Source organism: Crotalus tigris, unplaced genomic scaffold (assembly GCF_016545835.1).
Source record: "Crotalus tigris isolate CLP2741 ecotype Arizona unplaced genomic scaffold, ASM1654583v1 scf7180000018864.669028, whole genome shotgun sequence".
Lineage (NCBI taxonomy): Eukaryota > Metazoa > Chordata > Lepidosauria > Squamata > Viperidae > Crotalus > Crotalus tigris.
The window spans coordinates 503,000-525,037 of record NW_024097244.1 but is presented as its reverse complement, the minus strand read 5'-3'; the positions used below and the strand labels follow the sequence as shown (position 1 = coordinate 525,037).

The window sequence follows — 22,038 nt, the reverse complement described above, 5'->3', positions numbered from 1 at the left end:
GTTAAGTCTGGGGTGTTATGTTGCAGGTGCTTGTCTGTTTGAATTCTGAAGTCCCAGAGCAGTTTAATTTTATCATTTTCTATGACTTTCTCTATTTTATGATCCCACCAGTTTTTGCTTACAGGCAAATGATATTTTTTGCAGATCTTCCAATGCACCATTGTTGCTACTTTGTCATGCCGCTGCTTGTAATCAGTTTGTGCAATCTTCTTGCAACAGCTTACCAAGTGGTCCACTGTTTCTTCAGCTTCTTTGCATAGGCGGCACTTACTGTCTGTTGCTGTCTTCTCAATTTTGACTTTGTATGCATTTGTCCTTAAGGCTTGGTCTTGTGCAGCCAGAATTAGTCCCTCGGTCTCTTTCTTCAATTTTCCTGCTCTTAGCCATTGCCAGGTTTTATTATTATCTGCTTTCCCAGCTATTTTTTTCATGTATTGGCCATGTATTTATTATTATTATTATTATTATCGATCATCGCACAGTCAGCCAGATGTTCAGACTGGATTTGGCATTTTGTCTACCTATCGAGTCCTTACCCAGGACCTGGGATAGGCAGATGTGGATGTTTGATGGTATTACATTATTATTATTATTATTATTATTATTATTATTATTATTATTATTATTATTATTATTATTATTATTATTATTATCCAGTCAGTTTGAATGGGCCAATCCCCAGGTGTTAAGTCCGTGGTGGGAAAGCTGCTGATAGCGCCAGTCCGTAACAGGGTTATAGTGGTGTTTGTTGAGTCTTCGCACCTTTCCTTCTGAATAGGTGATAAGCCAAATGCCCAGAGGTGCATTCCTTTCTCCCCCCCCTTCCAGTTGACATCAAGGGAGTACAGTTCAAAGAGCGTGTATGCAGACACAGCGAAAGAGTTTCGTTGTTGAGATAGAGAAAAACAAAGAAGCAACCCACAGTGTCTTCCCCCCTCCCTTCCAGGAATATGACAGAACCCAGAAGAATAGAAATAACAGAGTGTCATGGTTCTGACAGATGAAACTCTTCAAAGAATTTTGAGGCATTGTTTACCTTAAAGAATTTTTATTCGAGCAGCATAGCTTCGGCACATACATAACTGAAGCCAAAATCTGAATTCCCCTCCCTTAAACACATAGTATCAAGGGACAATTCCCTCCTCCAATTCATAAATCACATTCTCCAATTAGTTTGAAATGCAGGCTTTCCCTCCAGTTCTCCAACCCGCCATTTCTTATCATCTCTTATTTCAAACAACCTTGAAGAATACTCTACTGCGATGTTGTTATGTCTACCTAATCCCCATACACATTCTTCCCCCTCCCCTCCAGCACCATCTAATTCTAACTAAAAGTAACACACAGGTTAAAGAGAAAATGGCTGCATCTTCATATATTGTCAAAGCAAGAACATCCGATGTTAGCAGCATTGACATAGAGCTTAGAATCAGGAAATACGGGTTGTGACACTCTGTCGGTGAATGACCATAGCCAGTGACTGCATGCAGAAGACAAAGAGAAGGGGAGAGGGTTGATGGTTGAAGCACCCCATAGAGCAGGGAGTTGACTTATCTCCCCTCAAAATACCCTCCAAACTGGAGTGGGAGAAAGTAGGAGAACCGTTGCAGAACAGGCCAGCATTGTCAGAGTGCTAAAACATCATTCCTAGTTTCCTAAGCTGGTCCAGTAGATACCATGGAATCAAAGGTTCTTGAGATATCAAGGACCAGGATGGATGTATGACCCCTCTCCAAGCCCTACCAAAGATCATCCAAAGGTCTTTTAAGAAGAGACTGGACAGTCACTTGTCTAGAATGGCACAGGGTCTCCTGCTTGAGCAGGGGGTTAGACTAGAAGACCTCCAAGATCCCTTCCAGCTGTATGATTCTATGTTCTCTTCTAACAACCATCTCTACTAGAAGAACATCAAGCTTTGTTACCAGAAATGTCATTATTCAGTGCAGCTTGCAAAATCGGAGAGGGAAATGGTAGCTTGTGTGTTTTCTTCATCTCTGTCTGAGGAAGGGCAGATGGTGGAGCAGATGGCCTGCCAGGAATGTGACCCTCCTCCTCATGTTGTGTTCACACAACAGCTTTCTAATTGTCTGGACTACAAATTGCCTGGGCCCCGAGCAAAAGGATCATTCGCTTTTCCCAACTGGATTCTTTCCAACTGCGTTGGAGGTGGTGCCCGCGAACTCCACTGATTGAGATGAATGAAGGGATCGACTGTACAATCCAGACCAATCCATGGAAGGCTGGAGCCATCAAAAGTAGGAAATCTCACCTTCTTCATGTATCAGGTGTCACAAAAGTCCATTATTCGGAAAGAGGATTTGAGGTCTGATTCTCTTGGCTTAGTTCAAAAGATGACGGTGACTTCTCTGAATCCACCCCTGGATTCCAGTCTATGAAGATTAACAGAATAAAAGACTTGGGAGGGACTTTGGAGGTCTTCTAGTCCAACCCCTTGCTCAAGCAGGAGATCACGAAGATAACGAAGAGAAGGACGAGGGGGGACATGATAGCAGTCTTCCAATATCTCAGGGGCTGCCATAAAGAAGAGGGAGTCAAGCTATTCTCCAAAGCACCTGAAGGCAGGACAAGAAGCAACAGGTGGAAACTAATCAAGGAGAGAAGCAAGCTAGAACTAAGGAGAAACTTCCTGACAGTGAGAACAATTAGCCAGTGGAACAGCCTGCCTTCAGGGAGCTGTGAATGCTCCAACACTGGAAGTTTTTAAGAAGAGACTGGACAGCCACTTGTCCGAAATGGTGTAGGGTTTCCTGCCCGAGCAGGGGGTTGGACTAGATGACCTCCAAGGTCCCTTCCAACTTTACTACTATTACTATTACTATCATATCAAACAAATGGTTGTCCAATCTCTTTTTGAAATCCTCCAGTGATGGAGCACCTACACCTTCTGAAGACAAGCTGGTCCAATAACTAATTAAAGAATAACAGAATAGCAGAGTTGGAAGGGACTTTGGAGGTCTTCTAGTCCAACTCCCTGCTCAAACTGGAGACCCTATGCCATATCAAACAAATGGCTGTCCAATCTCTTCTTGAAAACCTTCAGTGATGGAGCACCCTGAACATCTGAAGGCAAGTCGTTCTACTGATTGATTGTTCTCACTGACAGGAAATTTCTGTTTAGGTCTCGATTGGATCTCTCTTGGATAAGTTTCCATCTGTTGCTTCTTGTCCTGCCTTTAGGTGCTTTGGAGAATAGGTTGACTAGAACACATTGTCTCCTGGTGATTGACCCAAACTCAACCAGTAGTCATTCAACGGGGGACAGGAAATTAGCTGGGTTGGTAAATTAAGATGAAGTTGATCTGATGGCCTGTCATTTTGGGTTTGCCACGCCAGATAATTTCCTATCCCCAGTTGAATGACTACTGGGTGAGTTTGGGTCAATCATGGAGACAGTGAGTTCTAGAAAAAGAGAGAGAGGGAGAGAGGGAGTGAGAGAGAGAGAGAGAGAGAGAGAGAGAGAGAGAGAGATGGATTGTAGGAGATGACCAGGTTGAGCCTGAGGGAGGGAGGGGTCAAGTTCCTCATCAGTCTCAAGTCACTTCATGCCTACAAAATATCTAAGAAAGACCAGCCCACCTTGAATTCCACTGACTCTTACCACAAATTTGCGACAAGAGTCAGTGGAAGTCAGTGGAGCATGAGCTTGCAATGAACATATATATCCATTTTAAACCGCCTGGACTTCCTAATGTTTTGGAAAATAGGTTGACACCCGCCCCCCTCTTCTTTGTGGCAGCCCCTCAAATATTGGAACACTTCACCTTCCAAGGCTGAGAAATATTGAGGTAAGGCAAGGCTGTTTTTTAAAAAAAGTAAGGTTCTACATTTGGGCAAGAAAAACCAAATGTACAGGTATAGTATAGTATAGGGCAGTGTTTCTCAACCTTGACAATTTTAAGGCATGTGGACTTCAACTCCCAGAATTCCACAGCCAGCATTGCTGGCTGTGGAATTCTGGGAGTTGAAGTCCACATGCCTTAAAATTGTCAAGGTTGAGAAGCACTGGTATAGGGGGTACCTTGCTCAATAGTAGCAACTGTGAGAGGGATCTCAGAGTCCTAGTGGACATGATAGCCGTGTTACAATATCTCAGGGGCTGCCCCAAAGAAGAGGGAGTCAAGCTATTCTCCAAAGTGCCTGAAGGCAGGACAAAATGCAACGGATAGAGACTCATCAAGGAGAGAAGCAACCTAGAACTAAGGAGAAACTTCCTGACATTTAGAACAATTAACCAGTGGAACAACCTGCCTCCAGAAGCAGTAAATGCTCCAACACTGGAAGTTTTTAAGAAGAGACTGGACAGCCATTTGTCTGAAATGGTATAGGGTTTCCTGCCTGAGGACTAGACGACCTCCAAGGTCCCTTCCAACATTATTATTATTATTGTTATTGTTATTGTTGTTGTTATTATTATTATTATTATTATTATTATTATTATTATTATTATTGTTGTTGTTGATCATCGCACAGTCAGCCAGATGTTCAGACTGGATTTGGCATTTTGTCTACCTATCGAGTCCTTACCCAGGACCTGGGATAGGCAGATGTGGATGTTTGATGGTATTACAGGTATCGTCGCAGGATGGAAGCAGTTCCTAATAAGGCCGCCTTTTGCAATTGACTAGCGAATTTGTCAATGCCAATGGTGTTCAAGTGGTGCTCCAGTTGTTTTGGGATTGCACCCAAGGAGCCTATGACTATTGGTACTACCCTGTGCTTGCTTTTGCCACAGTCTTTCTATTTCTATTTGTAGGTCTTTGTATTTTGTTATCTTCTCCAGTTCTTTCTCTTCTATTCTGCTGTCTCCAGGCATTGCCACGTCCACTATCCAGACTTTTTTGTCTTTCTTATCGACAATTGTTAAGTCTGGGGTGTTATGTTGCAGGTGCTTGTCTGTTTGAATTCTGAAGTCCCAGAGCAGTTTAATTTTATCATTTTCTATGACTTTCTCTATTTTATGATCCCACCAGTTTTTGCTTACAGGCAAATGATATTTTTTGCAGATCTTCCAATGCACCATTGTTGCTACTTTGTCATGCCGCTGCTTGTAGTCAGTCTGTGCAATCTTCTTGCAACAGCTTACCAGGTGGTCCACTGTTTCTTCAGCTTCTTTGCATAGGCGGCACTTACTGTCTGTTGCTGTCTTCTCAATTTTGACTTTATATGCATTTGTCCTTAAGGCTTGGTCTTGTGCAGCCAGAATTAGTCCCTCGGTCTCTTTCTTCAATTTTCCTGCTCTTAGCCATTGCCAGGTTTTATTATTATCTGCTTTCCCAGCTATTTTTTTCATGTATTGGCCATGTAGTGCTTTGTCTTCCCATGCCTCTATTCTGTTCTTCATTTGGTCTTTCTTGTAGGCCAGTTTGGTCTCTCCAGTAATCAGTAAGCCTTCCTGATGTACTAATTTCAGTGCATCTTCATCATTGTTCTTCAGATATTCTTCCAAAGCCACTTTTTCTTCTTCAACCATCTGATGTACTTGTAGCATTCCACGCCCACCTATTTGCCTTGATAGATAAAGTCTGTCAATGTCACTGCGTGGATGGAGGGCATGATTCATTGTCATTATTTTTCTGGTCTTCCTATCCATTGCTTTTAGTTCTGCTTGAGTCCAGTCCACTATTCCAGCTGTGTACCTAATGACTGGGATTGCCCAGGTGTTGATTGCCTTTATGGTATTTCCTCCATTGAGTTTGGACTTTTAAGATCTTCTTCACTCTCTTGATGTATTCACCTCTAATCTTTTTCTTGACTTCAGTGTGCTTGATGTTGTCAGCTTGAAGGATACCCAAGTATTTGTCAAGCTGACAACATCAAGCACATTATTATTACTATTATTATTGTTGTTGTTGTTGTTGTCTAGGCACGCCTAGGGTTCTAGGTCTATCTACACTTGGTCTTTCTTTGCTAATACCTTTTTAGTCTTTCTGGGCCACGTATGTGCCCACTCTGTTTACAAGTTGCTTCACGTGCCCAGTAAAGAAAGAAATATAATTAGGACCTGAAAAAAAAGCTCTGCTCCCTCTCCTATCTCCCTGCTCCGAGTTGAGAAATAGCTTTAATATTCCTGTGACAGCTTCTCCTGCTTTATGTCTCGTAAATAACTTCAACGCATAAAGGCTTGCATTATTGAGTCGGAAGTTGGGATTCATCCTTCAATCTTTTGGGCTTGCAAACGCTGCCTCTCCTTTTTCAGAAGTGTCAAATATTTATGGGAACGTTCATGAAATGCTTTTACGACTCTAACATGTTCTATTGCTCCTGCGTGTAAATATCAGCAGGTTTTCTACTTGGTTTCTGTGCTTACCCCAGTAGGCCGCTGCGAGAGAGGGAATACCACCGTCAGTTGGATGTGGTTTTGCATACAAAGCCCAAACAACTAACCTTCTACTTGGAATGATGCCTCAAAAAAAAAAAAAAAAAAACCAAATTCCTATAAGATTGCAGATAGTATGTGTTCCTTTCCACAGTGGCCAAAGAGATATATTAGGGCAGTGATGGCGAACCTTTTAGAGACCGAGTGCCCAGACTGCAACCCAAAACCCACTTATGTATCGTCGGGTGCCAGGTGGGCATGGCCCATGGGGTGGGCATGGCCCAGTGGGTGGGGGTGTCCCATTGGGTGGGCGTGGCTGCGGTGGTAATGGCAGACTGGGTGGCACTAAAAAGTTCAATCAATCAGTTCCAACTTTGTGAGATCTTTTTTTTTTCCCTGCAAGAAGTTGAAATTGATTGATTGATTGAATCTTTTTTTTTCCACACGGCGGCAGAGGCCTAAAGTGAAAAGGTTTTATGAAACCCAGCTGAAGGCCTAGGACTGGGGTGACGGCACGTGTGCCCACAGAGAGGGCTCTGAGTGCCGCCTCTGGCACCCGTGCCATAGGTTCACCACCACGGTATTAGGGAATCACACTGCACTTGTGAAGCCACACTTGGAATAGAGCATCCAGTTCTGGTCACTGTGATTTTTTTAAAAAAAGGATGCAGAGGTGCTAGAAAGAGCACAGAGAAGAGCAACCAGGTTTAGCAGGAGTCTACAAAATAAATCTTTTTTTTTTTTTTTTTGCCTTTTGGTACTGCCAACAAAAGTGCATATAGTTAAGGCTATGGTTTTCCCAGTTGCAATGTATGGCTGTGAAAGTTGGACCATAAGAAAGGCTGAGTGCCAAAGAATGGAGGCCTTTGAACTCTGGTGCTGGAGAAGACTCCTGCAAGTCCCCTGGACCGCAAGGCGATCCAATTGGTCAGTCCTAGAGGAGATCAACCCCGACTGCTCTTTAGAAGGCCAGATCCTGAAGTTGAAACTCAAGTGCTTTGGCCACCTAATGAGAAGGAAGGACTCCCTGGAGAAGAGCCTGATGCTGGGAAAGATGGAGGGCAAGAGAAGAAGCAGACGACAGAGAAGGAGGTGGCTGGATGGAGTCACTGAAGCAGTAGGCGTGAGCTTCAATGGACTCCAGAAGATGGTAGAGGACAGGAAGGCCTGGAGGAACATTGTCCATAGGGTCGCGATGGGTCGGACATGACTTCGCAGCTAACAACAACAACGAAATAACTCATATGAGGAACAGTTCAGAGAACTAGTTATGTCTAGCCTAACAAAGAGAAGGTTTGGGTGTGTGACATGATAGCTGTCTTCTGGATTTGGGGTTTCACAGAGAAGAGGAGGGTCATGCTCTTCTCCAAAGCACCTGAAGGCAGGACAAGAAGCGACATGTGGAAGATCATCAGAGGGCGATCCAATATGGATGATGTGGTTCCGGCTAATGAAACATTCCAAAGAACTTCCAGGCATTTATTTTTCTAAAAGTCTTTTAATGTTACAAAATGTCGGCACAGGCACAACGGAGGGATGCTAGGATTTAAGTTCTCTTCCTCTGAGCAGTTAAATTATCAGCATGTTCCCTCCCTAAATTAGCCGTCATAACTCACACTATCCAATTAGTGTGAAGGTCAAATGTTTTCTTCCTCTTTCTTTCCCGGGATTTACCGCAACGCCCCGTCTGCTCTTTATTAACCCCATATTTACTAGACATATTGTCAAAAGCAAGAATATACAATATTTGTAGTGTTGACAATGGAAATAAGGAGGAAATTTTTTTGTTGACGGTGAGAACGATTAACGGATGGAACAGCTTGCGTCCTGGAGTATGGGTGCTCTATCACTGGAGGTTTGAAAGAAAAGATGGGACAACCGTTTGCTCCGGGATGATATTATAAGGTTTCCTGCCCTGAGCAAGGGGGTTGGACTAGAAGACCTCCGGGGTCCCTTGCAGGGCCTAGGATTCCATGATGCTTTGTGTTAGCCTCATGTTTGCCTAACAGCAGCCCATAGTGAACATCTAGTAGGCCAAGCGCTCAGTCAGAAGCTCCTGTGAATTCTATAAATGAAAGGTGAGCCAAATCTCTTTCCCACAAGTTCTCCAGGAAAGGTTGACCTCTCCTTGTCTGTCCTCTTGCTTTGTCCCAGGCTTTTTTAAAAACAAAAACAAACAAACAAACAAACAAAGACCTTTGATTTGCATCTCTGTTCTGGTTCCCTGCTCTTCCTATGTGCCTACTCTTCTCCTACTTCTCCTACTTTTTCTCCTTCTTCCTCTCTTCCCTTCTTTCCCCTCTCTTTCTCCTTTCCTTCCCTTCTTCATCCTCTCTCCTTTCCCTTCTCCTCCCCTCCCCTCCTCTCCCCTCCCCTTTCCTCTCCTCTCCTCTCCCTTCTCTTCTCTTCTCTTCTCCTCCCTTCCCCTCTTCTCCCCTCCCCTTTCCTTTCCTCTCCTCTCCTCTCCCTTCTCTTCTCTTCTCTTCTCTTCTCTTCTCTTCTTTTCTCTTCTCTTCTCTTCTCTTCTCCTCTCCTCTCCCTTCTCTTCTCTTCTCTTCTCTTCTCTTCTCTTCTCCTCCCTTCCCCTCTTCTCCCCTCCCCTTTCCTTTCCTCTCCTCTCCTCTCCCTTCCCTTCCCTTCTCCTCCCCTCCCCTCTTCTCCTTTCTTTTCTTTTCCTTTCCTTTCCTCTCCTCTCCTCTCCTCTCCTTTCCCTTCCCTTCTCCTTCCCTCCCCTCCCCTCTTCTCTCCTCTCTTTCCCTTCCCTTCCCTTCCTTTCCCTTCCTTTTGTCATCCTTTCCTTTCCCTCCCCTCTCCTCCCCTCCCCTCTCCTCTCCTCTCCTCTCCTCTCCTCTTCTCTCCTTTCCTTTCCTTTCCTTTCCTTTTTTTTTTAAACTTCCAGTATCTTTTTTTCTTCATAGAGCCTCAAGAAATCTGTGATGAAGACAACCTGGCCTCTGTGAACTGGAAAGAGACTCCAGCAGGAGACGCGGCAGCGGTCCGATGTCCCCGGAACGCCACAGGTAACCCCTGGGGATCAGCCCATTTCCAGCTTCTGATCAGCTCTAAATGACACCTCACCTCTTCCTGGTTCAAGGTCAACTGGAATGAAGCGATCGGATTTCAGATTTCTCCTTTTTTAAAAAAAAATCAGTTATTCCCCACGGACATTCCGTGATGGACCTGCCTTTGCACTCTTTGGAAGGACTTGATAGCCCCCAGGGTGATATGGGGGCCATCAAGTGGTGGGTAGGACTGTTGTCCCCAGGGAGATGAAAGTCTATTGTATTGGAGTTATATTTCTATAATGCGCCAGGAATCACTAGGAGTGAGTTGGATGGCCGTGTATATTTTCTAAATAGTGATAGATAGATAGATGGATAGATGGATGGAGAGAGAGAGAGAGAGAGAGAGAGAGAGAGAGAGAGAGGAGATAGGATAATAGAGATAGATAGATAGATAGATAGATAGATAGATAGATAGATAGATAGATAGATAGTGGGGAGGAGGGGGAGGAGGAGGAGAAGGAGGAGGAGGAACAGGAAGAAGAGGACTGTGGAGTCCTTGGTTCTCTCTGAGCTTGGTGGTTTTCTTGCAGATATTTCATGACCCAACTAGGTAACATCATCAGTGCTAGAAGGAAGTGGGGTTTGTGAAGAGGAGGAGGGGGGGAAGAGAAGGAGGAGGAGGAGGAGGAGGAGGAGGAAGAGGAAGAGGAAGAGGAAGAGGAGGAGGAGAATTGTGGAGTCCTTGATGCTCTCTGAGCTTGGTGGTTTTCTTGCAGACATTTCATGACCCAACTAGATAACATCATCAGTGCTAGAAGGAAGTGGGGTTTGTGAGGAGGAGGGGGGGGAAGAGAAGGAGGAGGAGGAAGAGGAGGAAGAGGGGGAGGAGGAGGAGGAGGAGGAGGAGAATTGTGGAGTCCTTGATGCTCTCTGAGCTGGGTGGTTTTCTTGCAGACATTTCATGACCCAAGTAGGTAACATCATCAGTGCTAGAAGGGAGAGGGGTTTGTGGAAAGGAGGAGCAGCAGCAGGAGGAGGAGGAGGAGGAGGAGGAGGAGGAGAATTATGGAGTCCTTGATGCTCTCTGAGCTGGGTTGTTTTCTTGCAGGCATTTCAGGACCCAACTAGGTAACATCATCAGTGCTAGATGGGAGTTGGGTTTTCAAGAGGGAGGAGAAGGAGGAAGAAGGGAGGAGCTGTCCTTCTTTTCACCTTAGGGTTTTCACTGTATCCTCTCTCATCAGGGTTGATCCTACGGCGGTGCCTGCTGGATGAAGACGGTATCGCCTATTGGACGCTTCCCACATACGTCAAGTGTGTCTCCATAGACTACAGGAATATCCAAATGATGGTGAGTGGGACTTGCTCTCCCAAGCTTCTTCATTTCCGAACTGAAGAGAACGGCAAAACTGAAGAAGCTTCTTGGATGAGAAGTGAAATGTCTTCAAGGAAAAGTCCAGTTGCCTTTTTTTAAAAAAAAAGCACCTTTAGGAGAACCATAACCTGGACGATTGAGAATCTTCAGGGATATTTAGTTGACCCAATTCTTGTCAATTAATATAGGTTTGAATAAGATAATAGTAATAGTAGTAAAGTTGGAAGGGATCTTGGAGGCCATCTAGTCCAACCCCCTGCTCAGGCAGGAAACCCTACACCATTTCGGACAAATGGCTGTCCAGTCTCTTCTTAAAAACTTCCAGTCTTGGAGCATTCACCGCTTCTGGAGGCAAGTAGTTCCACTGGTTAATTGTCCTCACTGTCAGGAAGTTTCTCCTTAGTTCTAGGTTGCTTCTCTTCTTGATCAGTTTCCATCCGTTGCTTCTCGTCCTGCCTTCAGGTGCCTTGGAGAATAGCTTGACTCCCTCTTCTTTGGGGCAGCCCCTGAGATACTGGAACACTGCTATCATGTCCCCCCTTGTCCTTCTCTTCGTTAAACTAGACATACCCAATTCTAGCAACCGTCCCTTATATGTTTTAGCCTCCAGTCCCCTAATCATCTTGTTGCTCTTTTTACTGTAGGCACAACGGCACACATCAAAAATGAAATTTAGTTGCCCGCTCTCAAAGTGAAACACATACATGACACACACCTAAACATACTATGAACAACATATGTATAGACCCACATCCCTAGATATACGTAGCAAATAAATATTAAATACTATCCATCTTGAATATATAACGGAAGGAGGAAGCTTGAGAGTTCACAAGGTTAATGCTGTATGGAAGGAAACTGTGGCTGAATCTGGATGTTCTGCTACGGATACCACAAAGCCTCCCAGAAGGGAACAAGGAAAACAGGTCATGAAGAGGATGTGTAGTGTCCCAAATAATCTTGTGGACTCTGCTCAAGCAGCACTTCTGTGCCATGTCCTGGATGGGAGGGAACTGGCAATGATCTTTTCGGCCATCCTCACCACTCTCTGCACCGCCTTCCTGTCTGAAGCAGGGATGCTTCCAAAATAGATTGTGATGCTGTATGACAGGATGTTCTCAATCGTCCCCCTGTAGAAAGTGGTGAGGATAGGAGAAGATAGGACTGACTGATGTCAGTGGAAGACTAGCTCTACCCATTTTCTACATCAACAATTCTGAGATCCTTCTGTGCTTCTCTTGCTTGGAGACGTTTCTTTACCCAACTATTTATTTATTTTTATTTATTTATTTATGAGACTTATATACCGCTTTAAGTGCAAGCACTCTCTAAGCGGTGTACACCAGTAAGCAATGTATATATATATTTACATTGCCCCCAACAATCTGGGTCCTCATTTTACCTACCCCGGAAGGATGGAAGGCTGAGTCAACCTTGAGCCGGTGAGATTTGAACCGCTGACCTGCTGAACACAGTCAGCTAAAGTGGCCTGCAGTACTGCACCCTAACTGCTGCGCCACCTTGGCTCTTCTCAGGGAACTGAGGATGTTACTTAATTTACTAATTGACTAATGAAACAAGCCAACATCTAAGCTAGAGATCATCAAGGTCCCTACAGTTCAAACCTGAGTTACCAATATTCTCTTCCATTGTTTTTAGTTAATGGCTACAGCAGTTGTGATCTTGGTCAATGTCAGGATCATCCGATTCATGTCTTCTTCAATCTTCCCATAGGAAATTGGGAATGAAAAACAAACACACATAATACAAACCGTTTAGTCTTCTAGTCCAACCTTTTCTTCATTAAACTAGATATTCCCAGTTCCAGCAACCGTTCCTTATATATTTTATCCTCCAGCGGCCTAATCATCTTTGTTACTCTTCTCTGCACTCTTTCTAGAGTCTCGACATCTTTTTTTCATCATTCTGAAATCATGAGATTAACTCACTCAAACTCTAAGTCTTATTCGTTTTGGCTCCGAGGACTTGTCTGGCCACCTCGAGTGATCCAGAAATCTCGATTTAAAAATAAACAGTTATTTGGGCTTTCAGCATGAGTTGATTTTGTTCTTTTCTTTTCTAGAAGAATTCCAGAAGCTGGTTCCTATGGGTGAGCTGTAGATCTTATCTCCCTTCAGAGAAGCTTTCAATGACCTAGATCAGGGGTAGGCAATCTTGGCTCTTTTATGACCCATGGACTTCGACTCCCAGAATTCCTGAGCCAGCCATGCTGAGGGGAAAGGGAAAGGGTTCCAAGCTGAGCCCTGCTGGCTCAGGAATTCTGGGAGTTGAAGTCCACAAGTCATAAAAGGGCCACGTTTGGTGGGGAACCTTGGCTCTTTCATGACTCGTGGACTTCAACTCCCAGAATTCCTGAGTCAGCCAAGCTGAGGGGAAAGGGAGAAGTTTCCAAGCTGAGCCATGCTGGCTCAGGAATTCTGGGAGTTAAGTCCATGAGTCATGAAGGGGGCCATAGTTTCCCCATGCTGGCTCAGGAATTCTGGGAATTAAAGTCCATGAGTCATAAAAGAGCCAAGGTTGCCTACCCCTGACCTAGATTATATAGGTTCTTTGAAACAATTATATTATATTTTGGTTGGTGGGTTGAAATGTTTCCTTAATAGCTCTGTGCTGTAGTGAGAAACATGGTATGGGTTTCTTTCTTTTTTTTTTTTAAAAAAAAAGGAAATATAATGAAATAACATCTGTTCTGTTTTTGACTTGCCAGACCAGGGAGCATCTCTCAAAAGCCCAGCGGGGGCTAGTTGGAGAAGGGGTCTCAGATGTCTTGCAAAACCTGGTGGAGATCTCTCAGGATGGAACCAGCTACAGTGGGGACCTCTTGTCAACCTTTGATGTACTTAGGAATATGACAGAGATTTTCCGCAGGGCCTATTACAACCCGACTTCGAGCGATGTACAGGTGAGTTGACAAATAGGAATCCCACAGGTTAGTTAATGTGAGGGTAAAGCTCTAAATTTCATGGTTCCGACAGATTAAACTCTTCAAAGAACTTCGAGGCATTGTTTACCTTAAAGGATCTTTATTTGAGTAGCATGGCATCGGCACGTACATAGGCGAAGCCAAAATCTGAATTCCCCTCCCCTGGGCACCGGGTATCAAAGCACAATCCCCTCCTCTAGTTAACGGTCCTAAATCAAATTCTCCAATTAGTTTGAAATGCAGGCTTTCCCTCCAGTTCTCCAACCCGCCATTTCTTATCATCTCTTATTTCAAACAACCTTGAATCACACACTATTGCGATATTGTTATGTCTAACTAATTCCCATACACATTCTTTCCCCTCCCTCCCCAGTATCATCTAATTCTAACTCTAAGAGTAACACACAAGTTAAGGAAAATGGCTGCATCTCCATAGATTGTCAAAGCAAGAACAACCGATGTTAGCAGCGTTGACACTAAATGCTTCTATTTTTTTTTAAAAAAAAATAAAAATCGGAGAGTTCTGAATTTAGTCTTGATTCCAGAGCAGTGTTCGTCAATCTTGACAACTTGAAAATGTGTGGCAATTGAAGTCCAAGCGTTTTAAAGTTTTCTCAAAGTAAGAGAAAGACTTTGGAAAGAGTGATTCCAATGGAGCCCTTTCATAGTTTTTTTTTTTTTCACATGCTGTGAAGTTGCATGTACAATCTATAGGCGCAGAGACAGGCGTGACAGCATAAAGCATTCATCATTTTGAGGAAAGCTTTCAATCCCGCAGGTACCCCTGCAAGCAAAGACATCTAGGAAGAGGTGGCAGCATTTGATGAGGCTCTAGCTGATCAGCCCTGAAGCATCAGCAATCAGCCATCCGCCTGTCTAAACAGGATGGATAACAAGAGATTAGAGCATCAGTAAACAAATAGCAAAGAGGGGTATCGATTAGGGAATGTGCTCACCCGGGCAGTCAATTCCTGTTAATGCCTTGATCAGTAGATGTTTCGCTGGTACAAACACCCCTGATAGAATCTCATCTTCAGAAAGCAATCAGTGACAAATTGACAAGCGTGGTAGGAATGGATTTATAAGAGCTTAAGACTTTTTGCACTTTTACAAAATAACCAGGAATTATAGCCATCTTTCTTTAGAATGCTTTGTAGAGTAGAGCAGAGTAGAGTAGAGTAGGGTAGGGTAGGGCAGGGCAGGGCAGAACAAAATGCAGACTAGGATAGGATAGGATAGGATAGGATAGGATAGGATGGGATGGGATGGGATGGGATGGGATGGGATGGGATGGGATGGGATGGGATAGGATAGGATAGGATTACAGTAGTAAAATAGAATAGAATAGAATAGAATAGAATAGAATAGAATAGAATAGAATAGAATAGAATAGAATATGGAATGGGATATAATGGAATGGAATTAATAATAATAATAATAGTAGTAGTAGTAGTACTAGTAGTAAAGTTGGAAGGGACCTTGGAGGTCATCTAGTCCAACCCCCTGCTCAGGCAGGAAACCCTACACCATTTCAGACCAATGGCTGTCCAGTCTCTTCTTAAAAACTTCCAGTGTTGGAGCATTTACTGCTTCTGGAGGCAGGTTGCTCCACTGATTAATTGTTCTTGGAATGGAATGGAATGGAATGGAATAGAATAGAATAGAATAGAATAGAATAGAATAGAATAGAATAGAATAGAATAGAATAGAATAGAATTACAGTAGAGTAGAGTAGAGTAGAATAGAAATAGAAATAGAAATAGAATAGAATAGATTTCTTTATTGGCCAAGTGTGGTTGGACACACAAGTAATTTGTCTCCGGTGCAGAAGCTCTTAGTGGACATTCAAGCAACAAAGTAAGATAATCCTAAAATGCCAATAGGAGAACACAATAGTAAAGATGAGTAGTGATTCAGTAATTACAGTAGTAATCAGAAGTAATTAAAAAAAAGGAGGTAAAGGAGTCCTTGTGGATTTTACTCCGCTAGTCATTCCTGACTATAGGTTGTGTGTGTGTGTGTGTGTGTGTGTGTGTGTGTGCTCATCTCCGTTTCAAGGCCATTGAGCCAGCACTATCCAAAGACACTTCTGCACACATGTTCTGCACTGTTACAGCCCTACTACATGAGTAAATATCCTTAGACATAAGACAATGCTGTGGGAATTAGGTGCTCAGCAGAGAGATGGCAAGAGGGAAAAAAAGTTGTTTGGGCATGCCAAATTATAATAATATTATTATCAATTAATAAATAATTCAATTCATCCTAAGAGTGGAGGGAAGTTTTGCGTCCATTCTTAGCAGGTCACTCCATTGCCCTGTTTTTTTTCCTCTTTTCCTCCAAGTAAAATTGATCTGAATTGAATTGAATATTTTATCTGGCCAAGAGTGATTAGACACTCAAGGAATTTGTCTTGGATACTGACGGACTCATGGTACATGCAAAGCATCATCATATCATCATCATCATATCATTGGTCACCGAAATGTAAAAAAGAGGTTGAGACTCTAGAAAGAGTATAGAGGAGAGCAACAAAGATGATCAGGGGACTGGAGGCTAAAACACATAAGGAACGGTTGCTGGAATTGGGTATGTCTAGTTTAATGAAGAGAAGGACGAAGGAGGACATGATAGTTGTCTTCCAGTATCTCAGGGGCTGCCCCAAAGAAGAGGGAGTCAAGCTATTCGCCAAAGTGCCTGAAGGCAGGACAAGAAGCAACGGATGGAAACTCATCAAGGAGAGAAGCAACCTAGAACTAAGGAGAAACTTCCTGATAGTTATAACAATTAACCAGTGGAACAACCTGCCTCCAGAAGCAGTGAATGCTCCAACACTGGAAGTTTTTAAAGAAGAGATTAGATAGCCATTTGTCTGAAATGGTGTAGGGTTTCCTGCCTGAGCAGGGGGTTGGACTAGATGACCTCCACGGTCCCTTCCAATATTATTATTATTATTATTATTATTATTGTTGTTGTTGTTGTTGTTGTTGTTGTTGTTGTTGTTACTGTTATGGATCATCGCACAGTCAGCCAGATGTTCAGACTGGATTTGGCATTTTTGTCTACCTATCGAGTCCTCACCCAGGACCTGGGATAGGCAGATGTGGATGTTTGATGGTATTACCGATACCGTCGCAGGATGGAAGCAGTTCCTAGTAAGGCCGCCTTTTGCAACTGACTAATAGCTAATTTGTCAATGCCAATGGTGTTCAAGTGGTGCTCCAGTTGTTTTGGTATTGCACCCAAGGAGCCTATTACTATTGGTACTACCCTTGCTTGCTTTTGCCACAGTCTTTCTATTTCTATTTGTAGGTCTTTGTATTTTGTTATCTTCTCCAGCTCTTTCTCTTCTATTCTGCTATCTCCAGGCACTGCCTGTCCACTATCCAGACTTTTTTGTCTTTCTTATCGACAATTGTTAAGTCCGGAGTGTTATGTTGCTGTTGTTGTTGTTGTTGATGATGATGATGATTGTTATTATTTCCTCACCCAAATAAAAGAGGGAATAAAGAAGATAATAAGAAGGATAAGTCGTATTACTACAGCTGTAGCTACTTGGGTTAATATAGACTTCAGGCAGAACTGAGAGAACCAAGTGTTCCACAGAGTGATGGCAGGAGGGAAAAATGTTTTGACGTGCAATGCCCTATAGTGCCATCTTGAGGGGAAATGTTGAAACAGTTTATGTCCAGGATGTGAGGGGTCTGTGGATATTTTTTTTTTTTCAGCCCTCCTTCTGGCCCTCAGAATAGTTGTTGTTGTTAGTTGCAAAGTCATGTCCGACCCATCGTGACCCCGTGGACAACGTTCCTCCAGGCCTTCCTGTCCTCCGCCATCTTCTGGTGTCCACTGAAGCTCACGCCTCCTGCTTCAGGGATTCCATCCAGCCACCTCATTCTCTGTCGTCCCCTTCTTCTCTTGCCCTCCATCTTTCCCAGCATCAGGCTCTTCTCCAGGGAGTCCTTCCTTCTCATTAGGTGGCCAAAGTACTTGAGTTTCAACTTCAGGATCTGGCCTTCTAAAGAGCAGTCAGGGTTGATCTCCTCTAGGACTGACCGGTTTGATCACCTTGCAGTCCAGGGGACTCGTAGGAGTCTTCTCCAGCACCAGAGTTCAAAAGCCTCCATTCTTTGGCGCTCAGCCTTTCTTATGGTCCAACTTTCACAGCCATATCTTGCAACTGGGAAAACCATGGCCTTGACTGTACGTACTTTTGTTGGCAAGGTGACCTCTCTGCTTTTTAGTATGCTGTCTAGATTTGCCATAGCTTTCCTCCCCGGGAGCAAGCGTCTTTTAATTTCTCGGCTGCAGTCCCCATCTGTGGTGATCTTGGAGCCCAGGAAGATATATACAGGTCCTCAAATATACAGGTCCTCAATGGAAGGCAGGCTGGCTGTAATTCTTCTTTCTGGAATCTTGACTACCTGTTGGAGTCTATACCTGTCCTGTTTCGTTGCTGTACCAAACCAGACAGTTATGGGAAATGAAAGTCATTGGTGGTGATGGTGGTGAAAATGGCGATGCCTTCAACCACCTGGGGATGATTCTTGATGAAGTTTCAGCTCAGCTTTAAAACCTGGGAGGCTGAAATCAACGATGTCCTGGTTTGAAAATAATCCTGGGATGTGCAGTTCTTCATACTTGAGCATTTCAGTAGGATAATCCATCACTCCAGAAGTGAATTTCCAATATCAAATGCTGCCTTGGTATATTTAGACGCTAGTCCACCCAACCTGAAGTCCACCTACATTTAAGTCCACCTACATTTAAGTCCACCTACATTTAAGTCCACCTACATTTAATTCTGGGAGCTGAAGTCCACCTACATTTAAGAATTCTGGGAGCTGAAGTCCACCTACATTTAAGTCCACCTACATTTAAGTCCACCTACATTTAAGTCCACCTACATTTAAGTCCACCTACATTTAAGAATTCTGGGAGCTGAAGTCCACCTACATTTAAGTCCACCTACATTTAAGTCCACCTACATTTAAGTCCACCTACATTTAAGAATTCTGGGAGCTGAAGTCCACCTACATTTAAGTCCACCTACATTTAAGTCCACCTACATTTAAGTCCACCTACATTTAAGAATTCTGGGAGCTGAAGTCCACCTACATTTAAGTCCACCTACATTTAAGTCCACCTACAGTTAAGTCCACCTACATTTAAGAATTCTGGGAGCTGAAGTCCACCTACATTTAAGTCCACCTACATTTAAGTGCCAAAGTTGAGAAATATTGTTGTGCTGCTTCTCAAAACCCATGCTGAATGCGTTGCAGGGAAAAAAGACTCATAGAAATGAATTCTTCGTACCTTCTCAGAAGTTCATAGAAATGAATTCTTTGTACCTTCATCTTTTCTTGGCCTGTGTCCATAATGGCTAGCGCAGATGGAATAGAAGATCAGGTCCACCAATGGATGAATCACTTCTGGTTGAAAACCTTGGCAAACCTGAGAAATGTCCTTGAAATGTCCTCTTCACATAACATCTGTCTCTCAATCCTGGGAGGGTGGGGAAAACCATGACCGCATGCCTTAAAAATCTAAAGAGATGGAGATGAAGACCCTTTCTTCCTGGCTTCTTCATCATTATCTAATGCAGGGCTTTTCAACCTTTTCACCCATTGTACCACTTTTAGGATATGGCAACATCTGATTACCACCAGTTACCTAGCAAGGGGTCAAAAACTTGATGACCAAAAAAAAAAAAAGGAAAAAGGTGATGAAGTACAGGTAGTCCTCGACTTACAACAGTTCGCTTAGTGACTGTTCGAAGTTACAATGGCACTGAAAAAAGTGCCCCCCAAGACACAGCCGATCAAGACGTCTGCCTGCCCACCCGGCAGTGCTCTTCCTCCTGTCTGAGGTTTTTATTGTTGTGAGCATTTCTGTTGAGGATTGGCAACGGGGGTGGGGTGAGGGTGTTTGGTTTTTATTCCCCCCGTCTGCTGGGTGGTTGCAGCAGGTTTTGGCCACTTCACATGACCCTGGGACACTGTGACTGTCATAAATATGAATCAGTGGCCAAGCATCTGAATGTAAATCACAAGACCCTGGAGAGGCTGCAACATTCCAGCTGATCGGCGCTTCTTCTGTGCTCAGCAGAAGCGCCAGGATCAGTGCCGAGCTCCACTTGGAGCCTGGTGCTGATCTTGGCGCTTCCGCTGAGTCCTGACAGCCCTGCAGCTCCAGCCGTCTCTCGCTCAGGCTTGTGCGGTGCTGCCATCGGTTCAGCTCATTCCCCTTTCCCGCTACCACTTTTCTGGGATGGTCGCGTACCACCTGCCAGGTATCAATGTACCACAGGTGGTACCCGTACCACTGGTTGAAAAGCTGTGATCTAATGAATGGCTCTGAAAGAAAGGTCTTCCTCTGCTTCTCCATTTGAAGATGGGGACAATTAGAATGGAATGATCAAAGGATATGTCAACGACGGTGTGTCAATTTCAGGGAGGAATCCATTGGCTTTCTGTTTTTGTTTTTTTTTCTTCTCAGAACTTCGTCCAGGTAATTAGCAACATCCTGACCGAAGACAACAGAGACAAGTGGGAAGAGGCCCAGCTGGTACGTGAATCTTTCAGCTTCCCATTATAACCTTCTGGAAATTGCTTGGAGGGGAAAATGGCAATTTTCTCAGAGTTTATTATACAGGTAGTCTGGACTTATGACCACTTTGCTTAGTGGTCATAAGTTGAGGACTATCTGCATAGTAAGCTATAAAACAACATTTGCTTAGCGACTGTTGGAAGTTTTGATGGATCTACCTGAGGGGTATTTACAACCCAGATTTGAAGTTCTGTGATTGAGCAATCCCACCACGATCATGTGACCACATTAACAGTTAGGGTCTAAGGGACTAGAACTCACAGTCTCCCTATGGTTGGCTCAAAATCATCCAGCCAGTTTTCATGTCTAAATCAGGACTACAACTCACAGTCTCCTGGCGATTGACCCAAAGTCCCCCAGACAGTTTTCATGCCTAAAATGGGACTAGAACTCACCATCTCCTGGTGACCGGCCCAAAGTCCCCCAGCCAGCTTTCATGCCTAAGGTGGAACTAGAACTCACAGTCTCCTGGTGATTGACCCAAAGTCATGCAGCCAGTTTTCATGTCTAAATCAGGACTAGAACTCACAGTCTCCTGGTGATTGGCCCAAGGTCCCCCAGACAGTTTTCTTGTCTAAATCAGGACTAGAACTCACAGTCTCCTAGTGATTGGCCCAAAGTCAACCAGTCATCTTTCATGCCTAAGGAAGAACTAGAACTCACAGTCTCCTGGTGATCGGCCCAAGGTCCCCCAGCCAGCTTTCATGCCTATGGTGGAACTAGAACTCACAGTCTCCTGGTGATTGACCCAAAGCCCCCCAGACAGTTTTCTTGTCTAAATCAGGACTATAACTCACAGTCTCCTAGTGACTGGCCCAAAGTCCCCCAGCCATCTTTCATGCCTCAGGAGGAACTAGAACTCACAGTCTCCTGGTGATCGGCCCAAGGTCCCCCAGCCAGCTTTCATGCCTAAGGTGGAACTAGAACTCACAGTCTCCTGGTGATTGACCTAAAGCCCCCCAGACAGTTTTCTTGTCTAAATCAGGACTATAACTCACAGTCTCCTAGTGACTGGCCCAAAGTCCCCCAGCCATCTTTCATGCCTCAGGAAGAACTAGAACTCACAGTCTCCTGGTGATCGGCCCAAGGTCCCCCAGCCAGCTTTCATGCCTAAGGTGGAACTAGAACTCACAGTCTCCTGGTGATTGACCTAAAGCCCCCCAGACAGTTTTCTTGTCTAAATCAGGACTATAACTCACAGTCTCCTAGTGAGTGGCCCAAAGTCCCCCAGCCATCTTTCACGCCTCAGGAGGAACTAGAACTCACAGTCTCCTGGTGATCGGCCAAGGTCCCCCAGACAGTTTTCTTGTCTAAATTAGGACTGGAACTCACAGTCTCCTAGTGATTGGCCCAAAGTCAACCAGCCATCTTTCATGCCTAAGGAGGAACTAGAACTCACAGTCTCCTGGTGATTGACCCAAAGTCATGCAGCCAGTTTTCATGTCTAAATCAGGACTAGAACTCACAGTCTCCTAGTGACTGGCCCAAAGTCCCCCAGCCATCTTTCATGCCTCAGGAGGAACTAGAACTCACAGTCTCCTGGTGATCGGCCCAAGGTCCCCCAGCCAGCTTTCATGCCTAAGGTGGAACTAGAACTCATAGTCTCCTGGTGATTGGCCCAAAGTCAACCAGTCATCTTTCATGCCTAAGGAGGAACTAGAACTCACAGTCTCCTGGTGATCGGCCCAAGGTCCCCCAGCCAGCTTTCATGCCTAAGGTGGAACTAGAACTCACAGTCTCCTGGTGATCGGCCCCAGGTCCCCCAGCC

At 44.3% G+C, this 22,038-nt stretch overlaps 1 protein-coding gene across 10 annotated transcripts in view; it reads left to right on the top strand.

Annotated features, from left to right (window-relative positions):
• Positions 1-22,038, top strand: part of ADGRB1 (adhesion G protein-coupled receptor B1) — a 281,838-nt gene that overhangs the window by 114,723 nt on the left and 145,077 nt on the right. For all 10 annotated transcript variants that reach the window (XM_039357090.1, XM_039357092.1, XM_039357084.1 and 7 more), the window contains 4 exons: positions 9,256-9,357; positions 10,587-10,693; positions 13,446-13,640; positions 20,160-20,228. In XM_039357090.1, the coding sequence (XP_039213024.1) occupies positions 9,256-9,357; positions 10,587-10,693; positions 13,446-13,640; positions 20,160-20,228 (473 nt within the window). The remainder of the gene's footprint in view (positions 1-9,255; positions 9,358-10,586; positions 10,694-13,445; positions 13,641-20,159; positions 20,229-22,038) is intronic.